This window comes from Antennarius striatus, chromosome 11, assembly GCF_040054535.1.
Source record: "Antennarius striatus isolate MH-2024 chromosome 11, ASM4005453v1, whole genome shotgun sequence".
Classification (NCBI taxonomy): domain Eukaryota; kingdom Metazoa; phylum Chordata; class Actinopteri; order Lophiiformes; family Antennariidae; genus Antennarius; species Antennarius striatus.
In genome coordinates this window covers 5,162,091-5,189,257 of record NC_090786.1, presented here as the reverse complement: position 1 = coordinate 5,189,257, position 27,167 = coordinate 5,162,091, and the positions used below count along the sequence as shown (strand labels likewise).

At 42.3% G+C, this 27,167-nt stretch overlaps 4 protein-coding genes across 10 annotated transcripts; all 4 read left to right on the top strand.

The window, feature by feature from the left end:
* Positions 1 to 1,569: 1,569 nt before the first annotated feature.
* LOC137604062 (galectin-related protein-like) lies at positions 1,570 to 9,620 on the top strand. 2 transcript variants are annotated; one of them, XM_068327995.1, is made up of 5 exons: positions 1,570 to 1,842; positions 2,309 to 2,392; positions 2,488 to 2,576; positions 3,256 to 3,442; positions 5,356 to 9,620. In XM_068327995.1, exons 1-5 carry the CDS (start codon positions 1,810 to 1,812, stop codon positions 5,497 to 5,499), a joined length of 537 nt encoding a protein of 178 aa, XP_068184096.1. In that variant the 5' UTR covers positions 1,570 to 1,809; the 3' UTR covers positions 5,500 to 9,620. The 2 variants fall into 2 exon arrangements, with proteins under 2 accessions (XP_068184096.1, XP_068184095.1); XM_068327994.1 differs by lacking the exon at positions 1,570 to 1,842 and having other exon boundaries at positions 1,968 to 2,392.
* A 1,078-nt stretch (positions 9,621 to 10,698) lies between these two features.
* LOC137603562 (zinc finger protein 182-like) lies at positions 10,699 to 13,313 on the top strand. Of its 2 annotated transcripts, none has more exons than XM_068327146.1 (4): positions 10,699 to 10,906; positions 11,315 to 11,399; positions 11,494 to 11,573; positions 11,679 to 13,313. In XM_068327146.1, exons 1-4 carry the CDS (start codon positions 10,714 to 10,716, stop codon positions 12,776 to 12,778), a joined length of 1,458 nt encoding a protein of 485 aa, XP_068183247.1. In that variant the 5' UTR covers positions 10,699 to 10,713; the 3' UTR covers positions 12,779 to 13,313. The 2 variants fall into 2 exon arrangements, with proteins under 2 accessions (XP_068183247.1, XP_068183246.1); XM_068327145.1 differs by having other exon boundaries at positions 11,491 to 11,573.
* A 1,115-nt stretch (positions 13,314 to 14,428) lies between these two features.
* LOC137603561 (zinc finger protein 883-like) lies at positions 14,429 to 16,640 on the top strand. 2 transcript variants are annotated; one of them, XM_068327143.1, is made up of 3 exons: positions 14,429 to 15,175; positions 15,241 to 15,289; positions 15,369 to 16,640. In XM_068327143.1, exons 1-3 carry the CDS (start codon positions 14,888 to 14,890, stop codon positions 16,523 to 16,525), a joined length of 1,494 nt encoding a protein of 497 aa, XP_068183244.1. In that variant the 5' UTR covers positions 14,429 to 14,887; the 3' UTR covers positions 16,526 to 16,640. The 2 variants fall into 2 exon arrangements, with proteins under 2 accessions (XP_068183244.1, XP_068183245.1); XM_068327144.1 differs by having other exon boundaries at positions 14,432 to 15,028.
* Positions 16,641 to 21,413: 4,773 nt separating this feature from the next.
* aftphb (aftiphilin b) lies at positions 21,414 to 26,976 on the top strand. 4 transcript variants are annotated; one of them, XM_068327530.1, is made up of 7 exons: positions 21,414 to 21,498; positions 22,579 to 24,095; positions 24,244 to 24,380; positions 24,535 to 24,661; positions 24,867 to 24,923; positions 25,356 to 25,426; positions 25,556 to 26,976. In XM_068327530.1, the coding sequence occupies exons 2-7, from the start codon at positions 22,614 to 22,616 to the stop codon at positions 25,653 to 25,655; spliced, it is 1,974 nt and encodes a 657-aa protein (XP_068183631.1). In that variant the 5' UTR covers positions 21,414 to 21,498; positions 22,579 to 22,613; the 3' UTR covers positions 25,656 to 26,976. The 4 variants fall into 4 exon arrangements, 3 of the variants coding, with proteins under 3 accessions (XP_068183631.1, XP_068183633.1, XP_068183634.1); XM_068327532.1 differs by having other exon boundaries at positions 25,356 to 25,430; positions 25,556 to 26,974; XR_011037323.1 differs by lacking the exon at positions 25,556 to 26,976 and having other exon boundaries at positions 24,831 to 24,923; positions 25,356 to 25,374.
* Positions 26,977 to 27,167: the final 191 nt, after the last annotated feature.

Here is a 27,167-nt window from a genome sequence, read left to right as displayed (position 1 = left end):
TCCTCCTTTTGAACTTCTCCATCCACCCACATGATGCCTTAAACTCCTTAAACTCCCTTTTGTTTTAATAACGTGGTGATTGTAGATGCATTACGGCCATATTCTTTGGCGAGATCAACCAAACGCATCCCTTTCTCATGTTTTTCTATTATCTCTTGCTTTGTTTGTACGGACAAAAAAACCTCTTTTCTTTTCCTCTTTCCTCCATCGCTTTCTTGAAGTCCATTGCGAATACTCAAAAAGTTAATACAGTATATTTGCGCAAAACTATCAAAACACCTCAGGGAGGGCCGAATGAGGAGGATCCTGCATAAACACCGATCTAGCTCCACACAGAGGTCCCTCTTAGCCAATGGGATGCCAGGAAGGTACAAGGTAATAGCCAATGGCAGAGCAGCTATGAGAATGGTGCGTTCATGAACCTGTGGGAGCTGCGAGTATCAGCCGATACTGTATTTTTACCTTACATAAGTCGAAATTTCTTTCGTAACTGGAGGCAATATTTTCCTGCTGAGAAATTTCGTAAGTACAAAATTTCGTTAGTAGAGACATTCGTAAGTAGAGCTACCACTGTACATTGTTTCCTGGACCTTAGTCTACAAGTCCAAAGAAACACATTGGAATAAAAAAAAAAAATTTAAGTCTCTTTTGAATATATGGAGGTAAAGTAATGTAAAGACAAAAGAAACTATTCATTTTAATGTGTTTATAAAACAGAAACTCCGCCTGATTGACATTTATTGCAAAATAATCAGTGCGCTTGGAAGAACAGCCAGCAGTGACTGCCTTCGGTGAAGGTGCTTCACCTGCGGTATTACGCATCTGTTGGCGGAGTTCTGGTTTGGTTGCATTTCTCTTACACCTCCTCCAGGCACGAATATGTATGAGTCTAATCCAGTTTAAAAGAGGTAAATTTGATGGCTTCCTTCCAGTCCGGACATATCTGGCATTCCTTCTGTCTCACACACACCTGTTTGAAGAAGATTTCCGAACACATTCTGGTGCAAATTATTTGCCAAAAGTTTATCGTGGTCTTGGTGTTGTTGCCAGAGAAACCACAGGATGGAAGCAGACAGGGAGTCCACCAACAAGCGGAAAAAAAATTATTGTTATTTTTTAAAGCATTTTTGAGTTGCTGAAGCTGCTATGATTCGTAACGCGTTGCTTCAGCTTGTGATAACCTTATCTCTCCACAGAGGGGCAGAATCGATCCGTTCATCAACGCGTAAAGGGGGGGTGGGTTGATGTAACGGACAGATAAGTGAGCGAAAGACTGAGAAGGACGGAGGGGAGGGGGTGATTTATTGTAAAAGTCCAAACACTGACGCAACATGATTTTCCAATTGATCTATTTGAATTCGCTCTGGAATCCTCCATTATCATTTAATCATTAGAGACAATCGAACGTCCTCGGTTCAGTCAATCTGAGGAGTTATTCCATATTTATTATTTAAACTATTATATAAAATCTGTAAACGAACGCCCAGGAGAACACGTTTCCTAATTAAACGCAGTCCTGAGGAGCGTCTATCTGATTAGTCTCCTCCAACAGACGGGGATTAAGCATTCACTCCGTAATTATTATGAAGCATACGTCAGCAGATATCCACCCATTTCAGTGAAGACGAGGGGGGTGGGAGAGAGATGGTCTGCTAAGCGGCAGCCGTCCCTGTCAAACGTGGAGCCTCAGGAATAGGAGCAGGAACAGGAATATCGCCCTGAAGTCAGTGCCACGACGCGTCCGCACGGCGCGCACCGACAGCGCTGCGTCCGCTCCGGTAATAAGCATCCTATGCTATTCTGCTCAAGATGGCGGTGCAGGCAGCGGAAAACGACGGAATAGTGAGTATTTCTGAGCTATAAACGAACCGCTTCGGTAGTTGGATGTGTTGCTGTTGTTTTTTCTGTACACGTGAATCGGATTTAGACGCACGGTCGTCGATTATCCGGCGCTTGAAAGCGCCGAATGCGTTGCGCGCCGAGAGGGTTTGCGCGTCGCTTTCAAGGCGACTCCTCTTTCATCTGGAGCCCGGAGAGGAAATCCGATTTGTTTGGTGTTGAAATGTATTTTGGTTCACGTCTAGGAGGGTAATTTATTGCCTGATCTCACACGGTTCATGTCAGGGTAAGACTGCTGGGTCAGCTGCCACCACGGAGACACGGGGGGCATCCGCACGCCAAGGCCACGCTGTGTGTTCGGTTAATGATCAGGCCTGCAGTTACATGCTGACTGTTTATCCAGTTCAAGTCCCACCTGATGGGTTAAATGACTGTTTCCATCCTGTGTGTTTTGTCACTGGTGTTGAAGAACGTGGAAGATGACCATCTGAACGACTCTCTGGGGAACCCCGGCCTCATATCACCCGACAAGGAGGATTTATCACGTCTCCTGGTATGAAAGATGCATTCAGGATCTTTCGAGCATCACAATTCTCTCCATCTCTTAATAACTTCCACACACTTTTTTTTGTTTTTGTTTTTGCGCAGACTGTACCATTCAATGGGCGCATCCGTGGCGGAATGCGACCGGGGAAGAAGATCATAGTGATGGGCATTGTTGACCTGGAGCCAGAAAGGTAAGATGACTCTTAACAATGCATACACCAACACCTTATCTGCAGTTTAGCCTTATCTCACTGGGAAAATGAATGTCAGACTGATGCATGCTGGGTGATTTCTAGATGTGAGCTTTTTTGTGTGTGTGTGTGTGTGTGTGTGTGTGTGTGTGCGTCTGGAGCCAGTCAGCCTTGCACAGCAGCTCCAGGACATTCTGAGTAATGCATGAGCAGCCAGAGAGAATAGTGCCTTCTTATGTATGCAGACAGGGCGTTCCCTAAAAAGCATGGGGGGGGGGAGGAAGGGGAAGAGGAGAAAAGACCCAGTGAAGCAGGCTTGTTTGGGTGTGTCCTTACATGGAAACTTGTGTCAAACTTGGTTGAGAATGACCTCACTGCGTCCGGCGGCTGCTGCTGGCCAGAAGTCATGTGAACGTCCCCGTTGGACGGATCAGCTCCAGGGCTCAGAAAACACTTGTGATCATCCCACAGATAAGATGTGTGTATGGAAATAATACAGATGCAGGAATGGGGGCGAACTGAAACTAGCAGATGGGATCGTACATAATTAACACACAATTAGTTTGTTCTGATGTAGCATCAACCGGATTACACACGATGACTTATCCGGGATTAGTTTTTGGACATGTATGCCGCCCGTCTGACTCATCATTCCTGTGTTTCCTCCCCCAACTCTTAGCTTTGACGTGAGTCTGACCTGCGGCCGCGACTCTGAGAAAGAGGAGCCCCCGTACGACGTGGCCCTGAAACTCACCGTCCGCTTCGCCGACCGGCAGTTCCTACGCAGCGCCCGAGTCTCTGGGAAGTGGGTCGGAGAGGAGGCGTCCACCGCCTACTTTCCCTTCATCCCCGATCAGCCGTTTAGGGTAACAATTTTTTTTTTTTAACGACCCAAAGAAGACAAGTGTCAGTCATTAACGCTGAATGATCAAACATATTCTGGCCTGGAAAACTAAAAAACCTTTTTTACCAACGCTTTAAAAATCCCCTAGAAATACCGACATGTAACTCATAATGAAAATATGAAGGCTTTTGGCACTTTTTTCTCTTTTTTTTATTTTTAACCATCTTCTGTGTGTCAGCTGCATCAGATGCTCAGTATGAAGCGAGGGTTGAGCAGCTGCACAAATGCATCATGAGTAATTGTCCAAAGACCCGGGGACTTGTTAGCATTGTAATCACGTTCCGCTCTAATAAATCTGAGCATGCACACTTCAGGTTTGACTAAAAATATGTGTTTTAATCCAACCGACCTTAACGGGGTCAAGTTTATCTTAATGTCTCCTAGAATAAAGCTTCAGAACTACTTTTGTGTAAAATACTCATAGTCTGAAATCTACTGCAGACACAATGACAGTTTAATCTGTCCTTACCCAAGCTTTGTGCTTTGAAACATGATGTCCTGTGGTTTCACAGTGGAGCCCCAGCAACATTTAATAAATATTTTGTCATTGATGATGACATAATGAAACGGTTTGTGCTGCTGTGCTGTAGCTCCACAGAGAGGCTGAACTTTTGTTGCTACATGAAGCGATATTTTATGAAAAAATATCCAAACCCTGGACATCATTAACTACTAGAGAAAGTGGTACAACTTAAACAGTCAGTATTTTCCTGAGTTTGACAGAGTTATTGTCAAATTTCCATTATGAGACACAATGAAAGCAGATATTGACCTCATTATCAGTTTTATTAGTGAGTATTTCTCACTAACATACACATTTTAATCTAAAGTCATCATGCAATATTTTTTATCTGCTGTACAAATGATATAAACTCATGTAAAAAAAGTTGAATGGAACTCACTGAGGATTAACGCTGGTTATAAATGTATAAAATGTATATAACATTTTATAAATGTTATAATATGTGAATTTTCCGGTCTTGGGAGGGGATGTGTTTGTTTTTCTTGCCTGGAGACTCATCAGAGGACTGATATCGAGTTCATATCTGTCTGAGTATGAAACGGCATTAGCGAAGGAAATGACTCAACACTAGTGTTTGTGTGCAGATTACACAAACCAGATGTCACGTCACATGAATTGTCATCTTTAAAAGTGTTGATGTCTTTGTTATTGTTGGACAGAGCTAAGCTAGCCTTTAGGCTCTGTTTTCACTCATTTGCTAAGTTTATTGTTGCTTTATATTTAATGTTCTGGCGTTCTGTTTCCCTAAAGTGCTGAACTATTTCTTTCAACTCTTATATTGTGTGTCTTTGCACTTTATTGCAGTTAAAAAACGCCAGTACACCTCAGAGCCATGTCTTTTCCAGGCCATAAATCGAGAACTGTTCTGTATTTCTTTTATGAAACTTGCAATACACATTAATGATATACAATAATGTAGCCTTTTGGAATTTTGAATTTTTAATATTTTTACTTTCTCTTTTGGTGAAAAATGTAGAACTTAGACTATTTAGAGCATCTTTGTCCAGAGGCTAATTTTGAACTAAATTTATTTTCAGCAATCTGTTTTGGTATACTGTATTTAGAAAATTCTTTGCTTTTCACACTTATTCTTTAAAAAGTCAGTTTTTAAAGCACGTCTTACACACTGTATTCCTACACTGGCAGAAAAATTGTACATATTCATCAGGTACGATGCAAAATTGATCTTTTTAAATATTACAGTATCAGAATTTTGATCTTTTGCTACACTGAAAGACTTTTTGTTCAGGTAGAAGACAAATTCCATCTCCTGATAGCTTTCTGTCGAATGATAATAAAACATGAATGTGTTTTTCTTGCTCTTAATCATTTATTTTCTCCTTTCCCCTCAGGTTGAGATCCACTGCGAGCACCAGAGGTTTCGGATATTCGTGGACGGACACCAGCTCTTTGACTTTTATCACAAAGTAAAATCATTGGCCTCTATCGACACAGTACGGATACAGGGAGACCTACAGATCACCAAGCTTGGTTAACCTCCCGTTTTTCCTGCGCCGCGAATCACGGACTTGCTCACAGACGACCACACATATGTGCTTCTTACATCATCATCATCCACCAACCTGTCACGGAACACTGCTGCAGAATCAGAACCGGAACACGAGCGTTCTTCTGCTACATCACATTCACTTCTTTCCATTCCTTTCTCTTTAAGTAGAATCTCGTGATGACATTTTGAGGGCGAATGTGTTGGGTAGGTCAGGTTTTTCTCTTTGTAGCCCTGGTTTTGTCAAATCTGGGATCTCACAGCCGATTAAGAGCTCTTTTTTTTTTTTTTTTAACATTTCATCCATCAGGTAAGCTGAGATAGATGCAGGTGTGGATGCCTTCAAGGATGGGAAAATGACTTGGATGTTATAGATGATAGTTTCTCAGGAAGAAAATATGTCAGTTAGCAGCTAATATAAATCAAGGAGATTGATTATGGTGCTTATGTGTAACAAAAGGTTCAAATTTAATGACTTGTTTAACATTTTAATTTAGAAAACAATCAAAACCCTTCAGGATAAACTGGAATAAGCATGGTGACCAAGCTGGGATACTGATTTTAGTTTAGGAGAACTATTTTCTCATCAGGTAAAAATATCACAGTATTGGTCCTGAACAGTGTTTTGAGTTCCTTTCTGAGCCACGAGGGGGATACATGATTTTACATTCCATGTTGAAAGTTTGGTACAAAATGTCGACGGCTGTCAGACGCTTGATTTGACTCCACTCATTTGGATGTGTATATATTCTGATAGATGTTATCTAAAACACACTAAAGATTGCAGTGTTACACCCTGTTTTCTCTGCGCTGGTGCATCTTCAATTCCGTAGGGCACTTCCCAGCCCTCTCTTGGGTTTATCCTAGTTGTTATGGCAACATGCTGTCATCTCTCTGACCTAAATACCCAAAAAATTAAGGTTGTATGTTACAACAAGCGTTATATCGCTGCGGGCTGTCGAAGAAGTAAAAGTATGATTCTCTAGTTCTGCAGATTGGAGATCCTGATTTTTAAATCGACTGCCAAACATCTTTTGTTTGTCTGAATTGTACTTAACCAAATGCAACTTATTCTCGTTAAAAAATACAATATTTAAAGGTAATTATGGAGTCAAAGTTTGCGGATTTAGCAGACTTTTGGGATGTTTCGATGGTATTATGAATGTATTCATGTTTTCCGTGGCAACAGGCGGTTGAGCATTGCACAACATTGATCATACTCTCCCAGTTGTTTGGATATATGGCTGGTGCTCCTTTCGCCCATCTTCACTGTAGTGTGTATCGTCTGGTGTTCAGTTTTCCGTCAGTCATTACGCATGATCTTCTCCGAACCGCAGCTATGTTGTTTTGTTAATGCAGTTTGTAGGTTTTTACCGATAAAGATTGCGCGCTACATGGGTTTTTTCTTTTACAGGACAGAAAGTTACAATAAAAACACAGCAATAGTATCTAAAAAGCTAAATCTGTGATGTTAAGATTAAGATCATCACATTGTAGCTCCTATAGTATCAGTCGCACATCCAGCAGAACTTGAAAGTCAGTTTCTTTTATAATATAGGGTTTCTAAGAATAATTGTCCTCAAGGATCAGTTATAAACCATTACTCATATATTTTTGTGCAAATTTAGAAGCTGGACCAGGTTGGAGAAATTGTGTCTTTGGAGAGAGGTTGTCATTCATATTAAACAGAAAATTAAAAGCATCACTTTAATATTGTGGTTAGAATCCACTTTTTGAGCAGCACCAGAAAGCAGAGAATTAGCAGTCGATGGTCTCACAAAGGAAACATCACAGTTTTGACATTGTCGGTCTTGACAGACAAATTGTGCTCCCCCAACACCCGTTGCTGATGTGATTTTGAAGCAACATCTGTTCAGAACAGCTCCACCGACTCACCACAGGCCACCCTGTCATTGATGCTCGCACTAATGAAGGATAGACTAAATGGAAGCCTCCGTCTTTGTGACCTCATTACTGTCTGATCAGAGGGGGATGATGGCAGCATTTTTAAAATACAAGGAGGCGTCTTTTCTGCACATGCACAAACAGAGCATTTATTTACTCCTTTCATGTAGCATTAAAGTCGCTTCACAGAGACCCGTTTGGTCTGGAAGAAACGGGTCTTCCTCTCTTCCCCGTTTCCTTTTTGCGAGTGCTCAGTTATTTTGAACACAAACAGGAAATGAGTGTAGTTTGATACGAGAGGGCAACGAGTCACGACTTGTAAGGAAGCAGACCAGTGAGATGCATGATTACTTCAGTATTACAACAAATATGTACAAATGTGTACATTTTTTTTTGGCCATTTTGTGTTTTTTTTCTATGAATCCATTTGTGACATTTGCTGTATTAACATGAACATAGTGGCTCATCTGTGTGTGTCACGGATGTGGGCGTTAGATGTGTGTTAAAAAAGTAGTACAGTTTTTGAGGCCAAGTGTCGTTAGTAATTATGGGAGATCAACAGTTCAAAGAAAAGGGCTCAAACCAGGGAGAGATGTTTTTTGTATATAATGGTGTTTGCTGAATTGTCGTTTTTGCACAGCTAAAATCTGCATCAGCATTTTTGGGGGGATATTTTTTCAGCAGCATATTATTATTAGTAGTAGTAGTTTTCTGCACAGTTTGTTATGCTGGTACACACCCAGTTGAAGATATTTGGTACTTGTGCACTTTTAAAAAGTATTGGAGTCCACTTAAAGGACAGAAACTGCTCATTGTTACAGTAAAAGAGCTGCTTTGGTACATGTACTCAAAAAGCTTCTATCGTTTACTCATGAGATGTTGGATCTCTGACTGGGACCAGTATGTGTCTTGAAGAACAGTCCCGAGAAATAATAAATCTTCCATTTTATTTGTTCTTTGCCCCTTTTTAAAAAATGCAGCTGAAAAACTGAATGTTATTCTCTGTGATTGTAATCTGGTGATAAATACCCCAGTAGGAAAACGTCATAGTTGCCTCGGTACTCAGGATCCACTCATCTTCTTAACAAAGGAAAAATAACCCACCCATCCTATGTTTACTTATAAAATTTGATTTAAGAGAGACATTCTATCTTGTCTATTTGTACCCTGTTTTTGTACATATTTATGAGGGTGGCCTCACGAACGTCTTTACAAAAGGAATACCGAGCTGTGTTACAAAGCATTTTGTTTGCATGTAATTTAGTTCTTTGCATTTATATACATGAAAGATTGATTGTGGTATTATATCACTTGTTCTGTTGTTTCCATCTGTTATATCAAATGTGTTAACAGAGGTCGTTTTTATTTTCCGTATCGCCAACAATGCAGTATAACCTTGATTATTAGGATGCACAAACCAAGAATGTGGACCAAAATCCTGTTTGATTTCACCTTAGACCTCCAAAAAGCAAGAAACACAACGACTTTCTAAATGCCAAGATTTACACGACTTCTGTGAGAATGGCTGTTATGTTCATTTACAATATGAAAGTTAAGTAGAAGTAGCTGACATTGTTACAATGCTCATGTATCGTGTGGTTGTACAATCATTAACCTTTGTATTTATTACGATGTAGCCAGCAGGGTTGTGTGTGGTAACGTCATACCTACTGTATTGGTAATATTCGATTTTTATGCTGTTTATATGAAGGAATATTGAAACGTTGAGATGTTTAAAATGATGTAAGTGTATCTTTGTTTCTGGGCTCTGCATTACATGTTGTACTTTCCGGATCAATTATTTCATCTTGACCTGAAAAAAAAAAAAAAAAGGTTAATCATCATTTTGATATGAGTGTTTTCCAAGATGTACCAGGTCTGAAAAGCACCAGAGTGTTGGTTGTTGTGACTGTGAGCTGCTGAAATAGGAAACAGAATTAGGAGCTTTTATAAAATGTTGACATCTCTTAAAATATCTTGATGACCCTGATTTGGCGTCCGGTGGACCAATGTTTAGATTCAATCCATTCTAAAATTGTGTGTAAGAGCTCTGCAAATATTTTCTCCTTAGGCTTTTTTTTTTTTTTACTTTTTACTTTGCAATCCAATAAATTTATCATCTTGGAAATGATTTTGTGCTCAGATGATCAAAACTAAATATTAACACATAAGACAAAATAAACAGGTGTCTACATCTCTTTCAAATTACTTGTGTGAGGTCCTATATATGGTACATAAGTCATGTCATCTTTACAATGATTTAAATTATCCCAACAGTTTTTACTCAATTGAATATTTATAATTAGTTAAAGATAACCATTACTTTTACTATACTGTAATATCACCCCTGCATCACCAACGCACACACCAAGTTATTTTCGATACTCCTCGACTAAAATCACCCCGTTAGGGATGGTAATTACTCCCCTTATGAGTTTTAATTAATTTCTTTGTTATGCAAAGAGGGCTCAACTTTCTCTGTCTTCTGTCTACATGACATCTAGATTTCAGATGTTACTTCCTCTTTTAGTTCCCATACATCTAGCACATCTGTCACATCCAGGCTTCATTTGAGACAAATGTCTTATTTTACTGAATAAATCTGCAAAAATCGTGATCTCCTCAATACATCTGCTGGGACCAAAGGTCAAGTTCCTTTATTTTATTGTTAATTTGTTATTATTTTGTTTTATCCCTTCAATTACAATCAATTATACTAAAGGCAAAGGTTTAACCCTAACATAGTTAAAATAAGACAAACATTTAAAATACAGTTTACTGCAGAGCTTTATTCATCACATTCTTAACAGCCTACTGATTATTAATTGCATTGTTTAATCATTTCCCATATTGGTCCCATAGACCATATTGATTATTAATTTAATGCTTGATCATTCTTAATATGGTTCATATACAGTTGTGCAGTAATGTCATCTGTTCTTGATCTTCCCTCTTTCTCTACTCTCAGGTGAAAAGAGTTCAATATTTGCTGATATAATATAGATGAATATTTTAGGTTTTATTTCACTGTTCTAACATATTTAAGTGGTGCTTCAGTAGTAACAATATGGAATATTCATATTCACGTCCATATATTCACATATGTGGTATTATAACCTATTGACATTGAGTATTTAAGTTCATCTTCGTATTCCTCTGTTATTCTTATCATAATCTAGTAGTAATAATAGCAGTACTAAGAGCTGTGACGTAACGTACACGTCACTGCGGTCACGTGACCCGCGCGTCAAAAACAGCGGAAACAAACGCAAACTTTGGGGGAGACAGAAGGAGGATCATGTCCTGCTGTGTGGTGGGATGTCTGAACAGACACGGGACAACGAAAACACTTCATTTTTACAGAATCCCATCGTTGAGGTCGCCTTTAGACGCCGAACGGAGACGTTTGTGGCTGGAAGCCATTAAACGAACCGACTGGACGGCAGAGAAAATCAGGAACTCTCGTCTCTGCAGCGCTCATTTCATCTCAGGCAAGGCTTTACTCACCGTTTGACATCCTGGGGGGGTCTCCTACTTTAATTCAGTGATAAAAGTCAGCCACAGCGTCCACAAAGTTATCTCATAATGCACATCCTGTTAAAAAAATGTTAGCAATATTAGCTTATCAACAGTAAAGCTACAGACTAACATCTGATATTAACCTGATTTTTTTTGTTTCCATGCATTTCTGCCTTTCCCCTCCCACTTTATTACATTTGCATGAATTTTTATATTCCTTTTTCATGTTCATGTGAAGCAACCGGATGCATTTAATGTATGCAGACTGGTGTATAAATAAAGATTATGACTTTGATTGCAATTATTATTATTATCAGCAGTAGTTAATCTGGCTGTACCCTGTGGTTTCTCTGCCGTTACAATGCAGTGATGTCTTACAGGAGAGGCATCCTTGGATCCAGAAAATGCAGATTTTGCTCCCTCGCTGTTCACTGTTGCACAGCTGCAGGCTGCACAAAAAATCAGGTCAGCTCCCCCCTTTGATTTACTGTCATTTTCATCACCGGATGGTGGTTGTATATCATCGCTAACATTTCTGGGGCTGTAATTTGTTCAGCAGGAGGAGAAAGAGAGCTGAAACCGTCATCAAGTGTTCTCTGCCTGGAGTTTCAACAGCCGGCATTCGGCAGTCTCTTCCCAGTAAGATGGTTACATGTTTGTCAGATCAGAGAATCTTTCTTTGATAATTAATGGCATTTGAATGCTGAAATGATCTTCCCTGCCTTTGTCCTCTCCGTCCGTCAGAGATCCAGCCAACCTTTGAGGATTCCCTCCCTTTATTGCAGAAACGTGACGTTAAGGTGGAGCGGATTCCCGTTCCGGAGCAAGCTGATAACCAAGAACAACCTCAGGTGAAAGAGGAGCAGGTGGACCACTGTATCAGTCGAGGCGTGGAGGACGACACTCCCACTGATGCTGAAGTCAGACCTCCAAAACCTTCTGCTGATAGAACTGTGACTGGAAAAGAAACCATTAAGGATAAATGGAAAGAAAGTAATAGTTCGCCGTTTCCCCAGCAGTACTATAGCGTTGAAGTTTATGTAGAACTGGAACAGCCTCCGAGAGAAGAAAAATCCTGCAGAATTTGTGGTAAAAGTTTTAAAAGAGACTCTCATCTTATAAGGCATGTAGACAAGAGTCACAAAGGGCAGAAAGCGTTTCAATGCCTTAAGTGCAACAAGGAGTTTGAACAAAGGCACCAGCTAATTTTGCACGTGAGGATTCACACAGGTGAAAAGCCCTTCAGCTGCGATTTCTGTGGCAAAACTTTCAGTCAGAACTCCAGTCGGATCGTTCACATGAGGCTGCATACTGGGGAGAAGCCATATTTCTGTAAGAAATGTGGGAAAAGTTTTCCTTCGGGGAAACATTTCAAATTTTGCAAAGTGCAGAACAAGAGCAAAGTCGCTCCAGAAGTACAGGAAGTAGACGAGAATCACAAAGAGGAGAGGCGCTTTAAATGCTTTGAATGCACAAAGCAGTTTCATCAGAAGTACCAGCTTTTTATCCACACCAGAGTTCACACTGGAGTGAAACCATACAGCTGTGATGTCTGCGGCAAAGCATTCACTCAGAACTCCAGTCGGACGTTTCATATGAGAAAGCACACCGAGGAGAAACCGTACTTCTGTCATAAATGTGGGAAGAGATTTGCCGCAAGTCAACACCTGAAATACTGCGCAGGGCAACAAAACAGAAGAGAGGAGAAGTTGTTTCGCTGCACAGCGTGTGGCAAAAGATTTAAGTCAGATTCAGACCTGATAGTACATATGGAGGTCCACGAGTCATGGAAACGACACATCAGGGGAAAACTACAAGAACAAGAAGAGGAAAAAATGAAATGATTTAAGAAATAAAATTTAAGAGTTGTCAAACTTTATTTTATTCAAAAATGAACATGCTACCTTTTTATTAATGAATGTTTAATATCTCACAACAGCTGCTTAAGTATAAGTTTGGAAAATGTTGAATAAGATGATCCATTTATCATTGTATAGTGACATGACTGAAATATGAAGCGGCATCAGTTAATGTGTTATTTGACTCTTTCACCTTGCATAAATGAAATTGTGAATAAGCAACCAGATTAATTTCTGTTAATGTATTTGGAATGGGATTGTTTTGCTTCATATTATGTGGAGGAGAAGTGTGCTGGTGCCCATTTTTAAGAACAAGGGAGATGTGCAGAGTTGTGGCAACTACAGAGGAATAAAGCTGATGAGCCATACAATGAAGTTATGGGAAAGAGTAGTTGAAGCTAGACTAAGGGCAGAAGTGAACATTTGTGAGCAGCAGTATGGTTTCATGCCAAAAAAGAGTACTACGGATGCAGTATTTGCTTTGAGGATGTTGATAGAGAAGTACAGAGAAGGCCAAACGTAGCTGCATTGTGTTTTTGTAGATCTGCAGAAAGCTGATGACAGGGTGCCCAGAGAAGAACTGTGGTATTGTATGAGGAAGTCTGGAGTGGCAGAGAAGTATGTTAGAGCAGTGCAGGACATGTATGAGGACTGTAAGACAGTGGTGAGGTGTGCTGTAGGTGTGACAGAGGAGTTCAAGGTGGAGGTGGGACTGCATCAGGGATCAGCTCTGAGCCCCTTCTTGTTCGCTATGGTGATGGACAGGCTGACAGACGAGGTTAGACAGGAATCTCCATGGACTATGATGTTTGCAGATGACATTGTGATCTGTAGTGAGAGCAGGGAACAGGTGGAGGAAAAGCTAGAGAGGTGGAGGTTTGTCCTGGAAAGGAGAGGAATGAAGGTTAGCCGCAGTAAGACAGAGTACATGTGTGTGAATGAGAGGGACCCAAGTGGAAGAGTGAGGTTACAGGGAGAAGAGATCAAGAAGGTGGAGGATTTTAAGTACTTAGCGTCAACAATCCAGAGCAATGGAGAGTGTGGAAAAGAGGTGAAGAAGCGTGTACAGGCAGGATGGAACGGGTGGAGAAAAGTGTCAGGTGTGATGTGTGATAGAAGAGTTTCAGCTAAAATGAAAGGAAAGGTGTACAAAACTGTGGTGAGACCAGCGATGTTGTTTGGTCTAGGGACAGTGTCACTGAGAAAAAGACAGGAGACAGAGCTGGAGGTAGCAGAGATGAAGATGCTGAGGTTCTCTCTGGGAGTGACCAGGATGAATAGGATCAGGAATGAGTACATCAGAGGGACAGCACATGTTAGAGGTTTTGGAGATCAAGTCAGAGAGACCAGACTGAGATGGTTTGGACATGTCCAGAGGAGAGATAGTGAATATATTGGTAGAAGGATGCTGAGTTTTGAACTGCCAGGCAGGAGGCCTAGAGGAAGACCAAAGAGGAGGTTTATGGATGTAGTGAAAGAGGACATGAAGGTAGTTGGTGTGAGAGAAGAGGATTCAAAGGACAGGGATAGATGGAGGAAATTGATTTGCTGTGGCGACCCCTGAAGGGAAAAGCCGAAAGGAAAAGAAGAAGAAGATTGTTTTGCTTAATATTAATTTTTGATTCTTGATTAACTTTCTAAAAAAAAAAATCACAACACAGAAACCAAGACCAAGAATGATCATTTTGTTCAAACTTGTCCAAAAAAGTTACAACAGACAAGAAAATTTGGTGTTGGAACTACTTTCTCTGTGGGCGGATGAAGATGCAATTTGCGTTACCTGGAAACAATCGACGGTGATTGTATTGTTTTGTCATAAGAAGACAGTCATCCTAAATTAAGGCCAGATTTACCAGGCAAAAAGTGTGCTAAAATCGAAACGTTTTTCCTTTGCATTAAAAAAAAAGTGAAAGGTCGAGTACAGCGGACATGTAATACCATGCCGGGCCAGGAGATGGCGCCGTAAACGCCAAAGTCGATTAAAGATGTCTACACGCGCATGCGTAGAATAGTAGCAAGAGTAACGAAACAATTTGGTGAAGGAAAAGCCAAACTACAATAAAAGGTCGTAGTTTCCTACCGAGAAACATCCTCATGCCTCACTTCTGCGCGGTGAAGACGTGCACAAACACAGCGAAACCTGGGACTACTTTGTCGTTTCACCGCCTTCCGACGAGGGAACCCGAGCGGCTGAAGCTATGGCTTCTTGCCCTGAACGTCCCTGCGGACGCTCCGGTGAGCCAGCTGAGAAAATACATTGTGTGCTCGGAGCATTTTGTTCCAGATGATTACACGGTTAACGGGCAACCGGGGAACGATAAAATACACCGTTTTCTGACGTCTACGGCCGTGCCGAGCGTGTCGTTACAGCCGGGTGTGAAGGTAAGTGATGATCGTCCCAGATAAGAGTCATCCAGGATGTCTTCATTCTAATTGTTGTCTTGCAGCGCTCAGGTGATAACCAGGGTGAGGATGCATCACGTGGTTCCTCTGAAGGTCAGACGTCAGTATAACATGCGATGAATTTCCATCACCTTTGTGCAAGTTGACAGCAGATGTCCTCTGTGTCCTTCAGATATCCAGACATCCTCTGAGGAGCCCGTCCCTTCATTGCAGCAATGTGACATTAAGATGGAGCAGATTCTCCTTCCGGGGGAAAGAGATGTTCACATGCACCTTCAGGTGAAAGAGGAGCAGGTGGATCGGTGTGACGACCAAAGCGTGGCGGCTGATATTCCCGATGATGCTGAAATCACACCTCCAAGATCTGAACCGATCTCACCTTCCACGGATCAGTCTGTTAGTCTGAACAAAAACACGGAGCACAATTGGCAACTGGACGATGGCTCATCATCATCATCATCATCATCATCATCATCATCATCATCATCATCATCACAACAGAGCTATAGCGTGGAAGTTTATGTGGAGCTGGAACAGCCTGCGAGGGAAGAAAAATCTTGCCGAATTTGTGGGAAAAGTTTTAAAAGAGACTCTCACCTCATAAGGCATGTAGACACGAGTCACAAAGGGCAGAAAGCGTTTAAATGCATGGAATGCAACAAGGAATTTGAACAGAGGTATCAGCTAGTTATGCATATAAGAATCCACACCGGCGAGAGACCCTTCAGTTGTGAATTCTGCGGTAAAACATTCGCTCAAAACTCGAGTCGTCTTGCACACTTGAGGATGCATACTGGAGAAAAACCATATTTCTGTGCTAAATGTGGGAAAGGTTTTGCCACAAGTAATCATTTCAAAGTGTGCCAAGTGCAGAACGAGAGAAAACTCACAGAAATAGAGAAAGCGAATCACGAGGAGGAGAAGGCCTTTAAATGCTTTGAGTGCAACAAGGAGTTCAATCAAAAGCGACAGCTCGTCCGCCATGCAAAGATTCACTCTGGCGAGAAACCATTCAGTTGTGATTTCTGTGACAAAACGTTCACTCAGAACTGCAATCGTTTGGTGCATATGAGACAGCATACTAAAGAGAAGCCGTATTTTTGCGACAAATGTGGTAAGAGCTTTGCCAGGAGTCATCACCTCAAATACTGCACAGCCATGAAAAATAACAGAGTAAACAAGTCATTCCGCTGCACGACGTGTGGCAAAACCTTTCACACGGGTTCAGAGCTGAAGGTGCACATGGAGGTGCACGAGTCATGGAAACGACACGTTAGTGAGAAACTGCAAGGACAAGAGTCAGAAGAGAAAAGCCTTCAAGTGGTGTGAGGTGCGGTCAATCCTCGGCAGGACAAATTATGTTTCTCCAGTAGTGGTGTCGTTGGTGTCTTTAGAACCATGAAAAATGCATTTGTAACCATTAGAAACATGAATAAATTGCTATAAATGCTTAAGTGTTTAGACTGAATGTATGTTGAATGTCAGCGTTTGACTAGTCGTGGCTGTTCATGAACTCTGGGAAATATCCAAAAATCCATCAGTGTCCAAAAGGCAATTCTAATTTCATTCTCAATTTTGAATTCTATTGGAACCCTGTCTGTGTTCTTTGAAATGAAGTGAGAATTCCACAAAAATCTGCTTTATATTAGTGTGACTTAAAATCAGCTAAAGGATGAACATGCCAAAGGAACAACATGGAGAAGAGTGTACATTATAGTAATGCCAACATTTGAAGTGTAATTAAGTGAGAAAGACATTGCTGGAGGAGTGAGATGGAGGAAATAAACACATATTTTATGGAGTGTAGGAGAAATAGGAGGTGTGGAGAGGAGGAGGATGTTAGATCACGACAGTCTAAGCAGCACTTTAACAATAATGAATAAGTATGGCACAGGTAGATATGAATTTTACTGTAAAAAGGGAAAAAAAGGGTTTAAGTGAAACATTTTCCCATCAGTGTATGAAATTTGCAACGTTGTTTCTCCCAGCAGTTTTTGTCAAGATCCTCCATATTTAAATTTGTACAACATTGCAGACAGTTGAATAATGATGTAGCAGTGATATAAGAGAAAAATCACAATGCTGATATGACTATTCAGACAGGTTGCATAAAAACTTCATACTAAGCTACAAAATAAGAGTGACCCTAATCAGAACAAAAAAATGGATTCAGTGTCATTTATTTGGTTCACAAAAAGTAGGTCAGAGTCACATGTCCCTCAAAAAATTAGATTTGGGTCACTTTTGCACACTGAACACAACTACAGATCTCCATCTCTGGGCTTGGTGACAAGACAACATTTGTTCATGACAGAGTTTTACATTATATTACTTATTTGATTAAATGAGGTGTACTGCTGCTAGGACTTAAGCAGTATAGATAGATAGATAGATAGATAGATAGATAGATACTTTATTAATCCCGGAGGAAATTGCATATATCCACTGCTCAGGCATTACTTAACAAATAATACTGGATAAACACCAGGAGAAAAAGGAAACACTGACATCACAGGACATACCACAAGACATACATTACACTAACACAGGCACATGCAGCACTAACAGGACTTATATACTAAACTATAACTAAAAATATAAACAGTATAAAATTTAAAAATATTACAGTATTAAAATATAAACAGTATAAAATAAAATCTAAACAGTATAAAATTGAATTAAAATATAAAAACAGTATAAAAAATAAATAAATAAATTTTATATATATATATATACAACAGTATAAAATTAAATTTAAATTAAATTAAATCCATTTTCAACCCCGTGCTGACCTCGCCACCTCCCCCCCGCTCCTCCTGAGAGAGTCATTGTACCCCCTGATGGCACGGGGCACAAAGGAGGACCTCAGCCTCTCTGTGGAGGCGCTGTGTGACAGCAGTCTGCTGCTGAAGGTGCTTCTCTGCTGGGAGAAGGTGGTGTGTAGGGGGTGCCTGGTGTTGTTCATGATGGCCTTAATTTTAGACATGGTCCTGCTCTCCAGAAGCATATCCACAGAGTCCAGGCTCAGCCCGACAACTGAGCCCGCTCTGCGGATGAGTCTGTTCAGACGGTCCATATCTCTTTTCCTGGCCCCCCCACCCCAACACACAATGGCGTATGACAGCACACTGGAGACTACGGACTGATAGAACATGAAAAGGAGCTTAGGACAGATGTTGAAGGAGGCCAGCCTCCTTAGGAAGTACATCCTGCTCTGCCCCTTCTTGTACACACAGTTGGAGTTGAGTGACCAGTCCAGTCTGCTGTCTAGCTGCAGTCCCAGGTACTTATAGTTTTCTACCACCTCCACCTCACTGCCATTGATGATCACCGGCTGTGGAGAGGGAGGTGCCCGCCGGAAATCCAGAACCATCTCCTTTGTCTTGGAGACGTTGAGCTGGAGCTGGTTCTGTTGGCACCACTCCACGAAGTCAGCCACCAATGCCCTGTACCCCCCCTCATCACCCTCCCGGATACATGCCACTATCGCGGTGTCATCGGAGTACTTCTGTATGTGGCATGTATCCGAGTTGTGCTTGAAGTCTGATGTGTAGAGGGTGAAGAGAATGGGGGATAGAACGGTCCCCTGTGGCGCCCCCGTGCTGCTGGTCACCATAGAAGACAAGCAGTCCCCCATACGGACGTACTGGGGTCTGTCCGTTAGGTAGTCCGTAATCCAGCTCACGAGGTAGGGGTCCACAGCCATGGAGGTCAGTTTATCCTGCAGGAGCTGGGGCTGGATGGTGTTGAAGGCACTCGAAAAGTCGAAGAAGAGCACTCTGACGGCACAGCCCCCGGCGTCCAGGTAGGAGAGTGTGCGGTGGAGGAGGTACATGACAGCATCGTCAACCCCAACCTTGGCCTGATAGGCAAACTGGAGAGGGTCCATAGCACCCTGCACCTGTGGACGCATGAGCTCCAGGACCAGTCGCTCTAGGGTCTTCATTACGTGGGAGGTAAGAGCGACCGGTCGGTGGTCGTTGAGCTCAGTAGGGCGTCCTTTCTTGGGTACAGGGACAATGCAGGAGGTCTTCCACAGTGACGGGACCCTCCCCAGCCGCAGACTGAGGTTGAACAATTGTTGCAGGGGGTCCCCTAGTTCCGAAGCACAGGCTCGGAGGAGTCTTGGGGAGACCTTATCTGGTCCAGCCGCCTTGTAGGGACGGAGCCTCCTCAGCGTTGTCGTCACCAGGTCTGCAGTGATGATGGTCTCGGTCGTGGTGGGAGCAGGAGGTTGTGGCGAGGTTGGAAGTCCAGTGGTTGAGGTGGGGCCGTTGAGCTTCGCAGTTCTTGGAGTGGGCTCGGGAGAAGTGGCAGGGGTGGAAGGAGAGGAAGCACAGGAGGAGGGAGCATCAGTGGAGCGGTCTGTAGGGCCAGGAGAGGCCTGTAGGCCAGGAGAGGCCTGGGACGAGGAGCCGGGAGTGGTGGGGGAGCTGAACCGATTGAAAAAGCTGTTAAGTTCATTCGCTCGTTCAATATTCCCCTCCACAGTGCTGCGCCCTTTCCCGTGTCCGGTGATGGTTCTCATCCCATTCCAGACCTCCCGCACTTGGTTGCGCCCCAGCTGCTTCTCCAGCTTCCTCCTGTACGCCTCCTTGGCCTCCCTCAGGCAGAGTCTCACTTCCTTCTGGGCCTTCCTCATCTCCTCCTCGTTCTTGCTCCTGAACGCCCGCTTCTTCCTGTTCAGGACAGCCTTGACTTCCTTGGTTACCCATGGTTTGTTGTTGGGGTAACACCTGATTGTCCTGACAGGGGCCACGGTGTCCACACAGAAGTTTATGTAGTCTGTAAAACACTGAGCTGCCCCCTCAATGTCTTCCCCATGTGAGCCCACAATAACATCCCAATCGGTGATCTGGAAGCAGTTCCTCAGCATCTCCTCTGCTTCCGGGGACCACCTCCTGACCTGTCGTGTTGTTGCTGGCAGCCGTTTCACCAGCGGGATGTAGGTGGGCTGTAGGTACACTAGGTTGTGGTCTGATTTACCTAGTGGAGGGAGGGGGGTGGCGGTGTATGCCTCCTTAGCATTAGCGTAGAACAGATCGATGGTTCTGTTCTTCCGTGTGGGGCAGTCTACACACTGGACCATTGTGGGGAGAGATGAGTCCAGGGTGACGTGATTAAAGTCACCGGTGATGATGACGAGCGCCTCCGGGTGCCGGGTCCGAAGAGCAGAGGTGGTCCCACAGATGGTCTCTCGTGCCGCCTCAGGGTCCACCAGTGGAGGGATGTAGACGGCGAGGACGATGACGTGTGAGAATTCACGCGCCAGGTAGTAGGGTCTGATGCTAACAGCTGTTAGCTCCAGGTCGCGGTTACACAGTGTTGATTTCACCGTCACATGTCCCGGATGGCACCATCTATCGTTGGTGTAGATGATTAATCCACCTCCTTTCTTCTTACCGGCGGTGTTCGTGTCCCGGTCCGCTCGGACGGAGGAGAAGCCGGTTAGTCGGACGTTAGCGTCCGGCACGTCGCCAGTTAGCCACGTCTCAGAGAACACCAACAAGCTGGTCTCCCGGTAGCGATGATCGGTCCTGCACAGCGCCGTCAGTTCGTCCAACTTGTTGGGTAGAGAGTTCACGTTCCCCATGATGACGGAGGGGACGGAGGGCTTGACTCTCCTCCGGTTAGCGGCTCTAGCCGTTAGTCTAGTCCTTTCAACTCGACCCGCTCGGCATCCGCGATACCTCCGTCGGAGCTCAGCGGGGATGAGATCGCGTGTTGCTGGGTCTCCTTTGACCCTCATGGACATCAACTCCTCCCTGGAGTACACTAGCATATTACTATACATTATATAATTTTACGTTAGAAAAATACACGCAGAAACATAGAAAAAAAACGCAAAATTATGCAAACAAACTCGCTCTGAGCAGAGGAAACTGCTGCCTGCTCGCGCATGCGCAGAAGATCATTACTTCATTTCTCTATTTGTATTACTAATTATAAGAAAGAAAAAATATAACCTTAAATTATATTTATGTATTAGGCCGGGTTACAAAACAAAGATGTAGTACCGCCGATATCCACTAGGAGGTCCAAGAATTCATCACCAAAGCTACATCTGCAAGATCGTCTATAGTAAAGATGTTTCACTTGGCCTTGAAAAACCGTAAACGTGGATTTTCCTTGACTACGAGTTAAAAAGCAAAGACATCAGGGCTCTGAAATACGAGTCAGCGAGAGCTCTTAACTTTTTTTTCCATCCGACTTAACATTGGGGCTGATAACAGGATGGAGAGCAAGGCTGCGGCGGTCAGGATAGACAAGAAGTGACGGGAAGGCAAAGTGACTGAATATTGGTAAATAAATTGAAAAAGAAAAGACACTCCGTGTTGGTATCGAGCTATTGGGTTTGGCGTTTAAATATCACCTGAATGTTTGTTTGCTTTTAACTCGTAGTCGGTCATAAACTAAGAACTATTATGACAAGCTAGCTTGGATTAATGTAAGCTAATCAGCCGTAACAAGATAACGGATTGGGATGCTGGTTTTTTTGCACCGATTTTAAAACCCGACGAATTAAACATTTATAATTCGTTGTTTATAAGATATCTTTACGTGTAGCATCATTCTTTTTGGGAGTCATTATTAGTTGATTATTATCCATATACACCTGTTCAGGAGTAAGGGCATTTTTTACTCTGTGTTTGTTCACTTCCGGAAACAAGAGGCAGCTGTTGTGTGTTTATATTGAATCAACCATGCAAACACTAATTTCCGATCCTGAAGTGGTCGCTGTAGAAACAGACATGTTCGTTTACTAGCTCAGTGCTACGAATAATGTCTGTATCTGGTAACGGACTCTTGTCCGGGGACGCTTTTCCCACTCTACGACCGGCACCGAATGGGGATCATGGCGTTGGTATGGCAGCAAAATACTGACAACAGAATTCGAAACCAAATCGAAAAATTGCAGCACATGTGAACGGATCATATTGTGCAGAATGCGGAACCATAATGTACTCAAATTGTCGTTTTTCAGCAACCCTCAGCTGAAGGTCTGAACTGAACCAAAGCGCCTGTGCATCAGCTATAAAATGAGCACAAATGATTTTCATCAGCCCAGCAATTGCTTTTAGTAAGCACATTTTTCACACGGTAAACTGATAAGTTAAGAATTCATAGTGGCATTACTTGGTATGAAAAGGGCGTCGGGATTATCTATCTATCTATCTATCTATCTATCTATCTATCTATCTATCTATCTATCTATCTATCTATCTATCTATCTATCTATCTATCTATCTATCTATCTATCTATCTATCTATCTATCTATCTATCTATCTATCTATCTATCGTCGCAGTCATTCACACAAGCCTGAGGCTAAGTTTCTCTATTTGTGAAACAATTAATTTAATGGGTATGTGCTTTTCCCAGGTTAATGAGGCCTTCAGGTACCACTAGGAGTAACTATGGAGCCAGATGTCATTCCTTTGCACTCCTCCCCTCCTCCACCGATGGAAAATGGTGATGCTGAGCCGGGATTGAAGCAGGAAGCGTTGAGGGACTTTGGGGGATTCGCTTATGGCTCTTCCTGCTCTTCTCCTGACCTCCCAGGCTTCACTGATTCATCATCCAACCTCAGGGAGTCTTCTCCCACCTTACAGCCAGCCACCCATCAACCTAACTGTGACTTACACCACCCAGTTAAAAAATCACAACCTGCATCCACTGTGAATTCGGGATCTGGAAACAGCCAGTTGGTCGTAGAAGGAAAGGATTCTAATAACTCATGTGTGCACCTCACAAATGGATACCCTGACAATCAAAACATCTCTGGGACCCACTTGGTCTCTATGGTGGGTGTAAACACTCAAAAGGAAGAAACAGGGTTTGCTGATTTCACTGTTTTTTCAGCGCAGCCAGAACATCCCTGGTGCTGTGGCTTCACCCCCTTAGGTGACAGGGATAGATGGGATGGCAGAGACGGAGCGCCAGACTCATCCACCAGACCAAGCGAACTGAAGTGTGATCCAGAGCAGGAAGGTAATAATAAGCAGTCTGAGCCCAGATATCACTCCACATATCAGACGAAAGAAAGAGCTTGCACTGTGGTCAATCACTGTGAAAAAAGAGATACAGCATCTGTTATACCTGCTCAGGACGACCGCCAGCCTCAGGAAACTTCAGTAGATTTGGATTTTCTTCCCGAAGGGCCAAATTTATGGAAACACGAATCACGAAAATTTGAACAAAGTTATAGCTCTTCATATAAAGAGGTGCAGGAAGAAGCCGGGTCCATCAGAGAGGATCAAGAGGGGAGTGCCTGGACAGTCCACCAACCATTCAGTGTGAATGACTCTGCCTCAGATGACCTGGCATCATTTTGTGATGACTTGTCCATTGAGGGTCCTTCTGCAGACTGGGAGCCAAATGTGTCATCGCTAGCATCAGGGTATCAGACCGACTCGGACCCGACTGATGATGAGGAAGACGAGCTGGGAAACTACTGTAATTATAACTCTATTACCCACAGAGACAAGGCAGATCTCAGACGGACAAAGGCAGAGAATGTTTTACATTATTGTCACCAACCTGCAACTCAGGAAACTCCAGCTACCTCCAGCCAATTGCAACCTGGGATGCATACAGAAGACAGTCTTTCAGACTGTAAAGATGATAGTTTAGAGCCTCATGTGGAGAAAGTAGCGGTCCAAATAGCTGAAGCAGGGATGCAGAGTCTTCAGACCCTCCCGCCAAGTGACAGTTTTGCAGATTTTTGCTCGGCGCCAATGCAGGAGGACGAAGAGAGGTTATGGACGGAGTTCAACGACCAGAAGGCTCAGCAGGGGGGACGAACTGGAGATCAAGTCAGCAGTCTGCAGACTGATGGGGGCACTGAGGAAGACTCCTGGCTGGTGCAAAGTAATGCTTCCAGGAGGAATAGCTGTCAGGTGGGAAAACTTTGGATTAAGTAACCCTTACTGTGGTTTCACTTTATAATGGTGATTACTAAATGATGCTTAATTCTTGTTTTTTTTTTGTCAATAACTTGTTATTATAGAACATGAAAATTAGTCTGTTTTGTTATTTTTTTCCTAGGCATCCCTCTCCTGCTGTGTTCAGCAGCTTCTCCTGGCCAGTTTTCCAGCAGTGGAGATCCCAGTTACAGAGGATGAACAGGAGGTACCCAGCCTTGGTGCTCTGGAGGAGGTGCTGCAAAGTTCTGCATCTCAGTGGTGAGCATGACTTCCTGGGGTGTTGATGATAGATCAGTGGACAAACCTTGTATCACAGTCATCAGTGGTAGCACTAACTAAGAAATCTAAATGCACTGTTATGTGGAAATAGTGTATTCGTTTCACCTTTGTTATTTTCTTCTCGTTTTGTCAGGGCTCATCGGGGGGTGTGGCGGCCGCAGCAGGACCTCCACACAGCAGTTGGCCTCCAGTTTCAATGGGGAGGTTCCCATACAAACACAACACTGCTCAGGTGCCTTGGTGTGGATCCAAAGAACATTGTGAGTTTGACGTGCAAAAACTGCTTATTGGTAATGCAACCTAATAAACATACAGTAATATGACCTCCTTAAATATTCAAGGACGATGCCTGTCACAGTGAGTCTTGCAGAATATTCTGAGTAGAAACAGTTCAAATAAAATATACTTCCATCGATCGTGTGAATGAAGTTGCTTTAGACGGAGGTCGGTGTTTTCTTCCGACAGGTCTTCACAGGAGCAACGAAGCACTCAATGTCCATTCCTGCTTTATCATCCAGCCTGGTGAGTCTCCTGAAGAAAGAGATAACATAATGTAATTGGCCTTATAGGAGATACAAGTAGTTCTCAGAATACGAACATAGGTTGCTCGTAAGTTGAATTGTTCGTAAGTCGTTATTTATTCAATTCAATCTATAATTACCATTTGAGGTCATTTAAATGCCATTTCTATTCTAAATACAAAAGTATTATTCCCTGAGACTTACCAGAAACAATAACAGGACGTAAAAACAACACATAATAAAATAAAATACAGGTACAGGTTGTTCAAGTTAAGCTTTTGTTTTATTCATCCATGATAAATAGTAAAGCGTCCAAGGTATAAAGCCTGACGCTCTGAGATGCTCACAGCGACAACCATAAACAACAAGAGCTTCTCCTCTTGTTAAGGGCTACGTGTATTTAAATGTTTACATTCCCTTCTTCTTCACTCAGGGAAAACTAGAGGTCACCCAGAAGCCTGTGTGTTCATCAGGACGCACACCGACCGCCTTAACAGATTTAATGCAGGTTATTTATTATTATTGTTATTATTATATTGTTATATATGAGAACAAACTAGAGGATAACACTTACAGTCCTGTTTTACCTTTGCATGAAGTGAGAGTTTTTTTAACTTGTATTTCTGTATGTAGGAGGCGCTCCCCTCCAGCCCGGACTGGAGCAGCCGTGGCCTTGGCAGCTCTCAGGACGGAACGTCCCCCCGCCGAGGCCCTCACTTCTGAGGGGACTTAGCAGTAAACTACAATCAGTATCAGCCATCTCCCGCCCAGCTCCTTCTAATGATCCAAAGCTTTGACAGTTTCCTCTGGCCTGCTCCTCTGGACTCTGCCTCAACTCCTCTGGGATGTGTTCTGCTTTTATTTATTTTTTTGATTCACACCATGTTTCCCCTCCTTTCATTCAGCAGTGTTTTGTGATTTAAATGAATCCAGTCCAAGAATAGAGTGCAGAAATCACATATGTTGTCATCTTAATTGTTCCCAACAACAAAACTGTCAGAGCTATGTCATCCGACAGCCCTGAAGCTGAATGTTGGTCACAGTTGTTACAGAGCAGTAAAAGACGAAAAGCTGGACTGACTTCCCTTTTCTTTCTCTTATCTACTTCACAAACAGTTTATCCCAGTATTACAAACACTGCAGCGTTCATTTGAAGTGGTAGCCTTGGATAAGAGTCTGTATTTAATTTATTTATTGGCTTGTTTCATAGTCCCTCTGTCATATTAGATACCTTTTGGTGAAGAGAAATTTAAAAAACTAAAATTTAGACAAAGGACAACTGATAATCATTCTTGGCTCAAGAAAAAAATAGCTATCTGATATGACTCAGATTTAGATCAGTGTTGGTGTTTGGAACACAATAAGCAGAAATTTGGAATTCATTGGAAAATTTGAATTAAAAAAAATGACAAAAAGAATTACCGTCACTACGAGTCCCAGGAACTAGTTTTCATTTAGCATATTCAGGAAATTCAAGAAAATTAATTGCTAGACAATAAATGTTATGTGTTTGCTTGTAACACAAAGGAATAAAGAAAAACCCTGTTGATTTGAAATCGGAAAAAAATGTCAAATTCAACTTTAATGAAGGCATTGCTGACAATTTGCCGAACTCACACTGGAAGTTTATTTGTCAGTAAGCGTTGATGTAATCATGAGGAATGGACTTCAGAGGCCAAAATATTTCCTGCAGCAAAAAAACCAAAACTTTTTATTTATAGTCAAAAATAGCAATCATCTAAAACTAATGAACATGTACTGTACAGTATATTTAAAAATACTGCTACATTTACTTCCTATTTTAATATCTTTTTTATGAAAATATTTTTTATTACTTTTGCCGAAACACCAGACTAGAGTAGTGAGCCTGTTGTAACTTCATGCTACTTCAGTGTCTGCCTCAGTTTCACCACTCTTCCTTCAGCTGTCCTCTTTTAGAAGCTACATCAATCCTTTTTTGTACCATCTGGAGCAACTATTTTTGTGTTTTGGAACTTAAATAAAAGTGTTACAAAATATTGCATTTTGTTTCAACCTTTATACTATAATTAAGACATTTTCCAACAATTAAGTCAAACTGAGGTGGATTATTTTGGGGGGTAGAAGCCATAACTAATGAAAGCTGTCTAAATTTGACTTATTAAAAGTAGTTGGATGAAAACAGCTTTGCATTCCTTTGCTGTCCTTTATTTTCTGTGTATGATACGATCACAGTTTTCCTAAAAAGCATCCATTTAAACCTGCT

Excerpts from the sequence above, each read along its gene's own strand:
- LOC137603561 (XM_068327143.1), top strand. The coding sequence starts at position 14,888 with ATGCCTCACTTCTGCGCGGTGAAGACGTGCACAAACACAGCGAAACCT. Across the intron at positions 15,176-15,240 it reads CGTTACAGCCGGGTGTGAAG|CGCTCAGGTGATAACCAGGG; the intron begins GTAAGTGATGAT and ends GTTGTCTTGCAG. Across the intron at positions 15,290-15,368 it reads ATCACGTGGTTCCTCTGAAG|ATATCCAGACATCCTCTGAG; the intron begins GTCAGACGTCAG and ends TGTGTCCTTCAG.
- LOC137604062 (XM_068327994.1), top strand. The coding sequence starts at position 2,267 with ATGACTGTTTCCATCCTGTGTGTTTTGTCACTGGTGTTGAAGAACGTG. Across the intron at positions 2,577-3,255 it reads GTTGACCTGGAGCCAGAAAG|CTTTGACGTGAGTCTGACCT; the intron begins GTAAGATGACTC and ends CCCAACTCTTAG. Across the intron at positions 3,443-5,355 it reads TCCCCGATCAGCCGTTTAGG|GTTGAGATCCACTGCGAGCA; the intron begins GTAACAATTTTT and ends CTTTCCCCTCAG.
- aftphb (XM_068327530.1), top strand. The coding sequence starts at position 22,614 with ATGGAGCCAGATGTCATTCCTTTGCACTCCTCCCCTCCTCCACCGATG. Across the intron at positions 24,096-24,243 it reads CCAGGAGGAATAGCTGTCAG|GCATCCCTCTCCTGCTGTGT; the intron begins GTGGGAAAACTT and ends TTTTTTTCCTAG. Across the intron at positions 24,662-24,866 it reads GTGTGGATCCAAAGAACATT|GTCTTCACAGGAGCAACGAA; the intron begins GTGAGTTTGACG and ends TTCTTCCGACAG.
- LOC137603562 (XM_068327145.1), top strand. The coding sequence starts at position 10,714 with ATGTCCTGCTGTGTGGTGGGATGTCTGAACAGACACGGGACAACGAAA. Across the intron at positions 11,400-11,490 it reads CAGGCTGCACAAAAAATCAG|CAGGAGGAGAAAGAGAGCTG; the intron begins GTCAGCTCCCCC and ends TAATTTGTTCAG. Across the intron at positions 11,574-11,678 it reads CATTCGGCAGTCTCTTCCCA|AGATCCAGCCAACCTTTGAG; the intron begins GTAAGATGGTTA and ends TCCGTCCGTCAG.